Raw genomic sequence first — 2500 nt, forward strand, 5'->3', positions numbered from 1 at the left:
TACTCACTCCTCACTGTACTCACACTCGCTGTGCTCACTCGCTGTGCTCACTCGCTGTGCTCACTCGCTGTGCTCACTCGCTGTACTCGCACTCGCTGTGCTCACTCTCTGTACTCGCACTCATTGTACTCACTGTACTCGCACTCTCACTGTACTCACTCTCACTGTACTCACTCACTCACTCTCACTGTACTCACTCCTCACTGTACTCACACTCGCTGTGCTCACTCGCTGTGCTCACTCGCTGTGCTCACTCGCTGTGCTCACTCGCTGTACTCGCACTCGCTGTGCTCACTCGCTGTACTCGCACTCGCTGTGCTCACTCGCTGTACTCGCACTCATTGTACTCACACTCACTGTACTCACACTCACTGTACTCACACTCACTGTACTCTCACTGTGCTCACACTGTGCTCACACTCACTGTACTCACTGTACTCACACTCACTGTACTCACACTCACTGTACTCACACTCACTGTACTCACACTCACTGTACTCACACTCACTGTACTCACACTCACTGTACTCACACTCACTGTGCTCACTCGCTGTGCTCGCACTCGCTGTGCTCGCACTCGCTGTGCTCGCACTCATTGTACTCACTCCTCACTGTACTCACACTCACTGTACTCACACTCACTGTACTCACACTCACTGTACTCACACTCACTGTACTCACACTCACTGTACTCACACTCACTGTACTCACACTCACTGTACTCACTCTCACTGTACTCACTCTCACTGTACTCACTCTCACTGTACTCACTCTCGCTGTACTCACTCGCTGTGCTCGCACTCGCTGTGCTCGCACTCGCTGTGCTCACTCTCGCTGTACTCACTCTCGCTGTACTCACTCTCACTGTACTCACTCTCACTGTACTCACTCTCACTGTACTCACTCTCACTGTACTCACTCTCACTGTACTCACTCTCACTGTACTCACTCTCACTGTACTCACTCTCACTGTACTCACTCTCACTGTACTCACTCTCACTGTACTCACTCTCACTGTACTCACTCTCACTGTACTCACTCTCACTGTACTCACTCTCACGCCGTCTCTCTCACACACACAACCAAAAAAAACTAAAGACAAAGAAACTATAGGAGGATTCCAGCCCAAACAGTGTATTCAGAATGAGCGCTCACTGAAGGCCGAGTCCTCTTCATCCGGTGTGTGATGTACTCTTGCGTCGGCTTCCCCAGGAGCAGCACAGGAACAGACAACACAGCCACCACCACCAGAACCTTCTGCACCACCATCTACACACACACACACACACACACACACACACACACACCCGATCAGTTTATGAATAATGTTCAAAGATGTTTAAAGTTCTGCATTTCCGCCACTCGAACAAGACGTAAAGATCCTGACATATCCAGTCCTCACTTCTGTATGAAAATACACTGTACAGAATTACAGATGTAAACAGAGTATCTGAAGACCATAAAGCGGAGCACACTTTATTCTGAGAGTCTGGTTGTGTGATTTCCCAGCAAGCACACACCTGTCCCGTGTAGAGCGGTTTGTTGTCCTTGTTCTCAGTGAACAGGAACATGTCTATGAAGTGGATGAGGATGCTGGGGGCGGAGTCAGAGTTCACCGGGCCGAACACCACCCACTTATAGACCACCATGAAGATCAGGTATCCAAACAGACACAGCAAGAAACACAACTCCGGGATCAGCACCAGAAACACGCTGCCGATGTCCCGGAAGTGTCTGGAGAAACAGAGGATTCAAATCCAGATACATGACTTATGCTTCATACGGTAACAAAAGGATATTTCCGTGCTGTTTTTCAGTCAGAAATGTTAGAACCAAGTTCATTCCCAATCAGACTTTATCCAAAAAATCTTGAACCTGATCATTGCGAGTGTGATAATTCTTTGAACAGAAATAATATGATAAATAAAAATAGAATGCATGCTTTGTAAAGGGGAATGGCATTGATGACTTCAAAACCACAAGGCAGCAGGTCAAGTTTTTGGATTATTACAGTGCCTGAGAGTCATCAGTGCCTTATGGCATTTAAAACCTGTACCACCAGTACTGTGATTGTGAAGTAAAACGAAATCTAAAACTCTCAAAAATGTTTTTCTGTACCTGAAATGAAGCTGAAATAAAATAAATATTAGATGAAATTCTTAAAAACATAAAAACCATAAATAAAATAAAATAGTATTAAAGTATTACAATTACTGAAACAAAACAAAAATAAAAATAAAGCTAATCAAAAATACGAAAAGAAAAAAAAGCAAAATCACATTAGAAAATTACTAAAAGAAAACTGAAAATATATATAAAAAAGCTGATTCAAAAACCTTAATAAATACTATAATAGTATATAAATAATATTAAAATGACCTCCTGTGGAACACATAAGATTCAACATTGCAGTCCACAACAGTGGATCCACTGACATTCGTGGTATACAAATAAATATTGTTGTATAGGTTTGGAACGACAGGAAGGCACTTATCTGGCA

General features: G+C 44.0%; 1 protein-coding gene across 1 annotated transcript in view; it reads right to left on the bottom strand.

Moving 5' to 3' along the window:
* The window catches only part of tcirg1b (T cell immune regulator 1, ATPase H+ transporting V0 subunit a3b), a 33788-nt gene that overhangs the window by 5215 nt on the left and 26073 nt on the right, over positions 1-2500 (bottom strand). The window contains exons 15-16 of the mRNA XM_084431137.1: positions 1521-1734; positions 1156-1269 (exon numbers count right to left, since the gene is read on the bottom strand). Of these exons, the coding sequence (XP_084287263.1) occupies positions 1156-1269; positions 1521-1734 (328 nt within the window). The remainder of the gene's footprint in view (positions 1-1155; positions 1270-1520; positions 1735-2500) is intronic.

Source organism: Rutilus rutilus (assembly GCF_951802725.1).
Source record: "Rutilus rutilus genome assembly, chromosome: 14".
In the NCBI taxonomy this organism is placed as follows: domain Eukaryota; kingdom Metazoa; phylum Chordata; class Actinopteri; order Cypriniformes; family Leuciscidae; genus Rutilus; species Rutilus rutilus.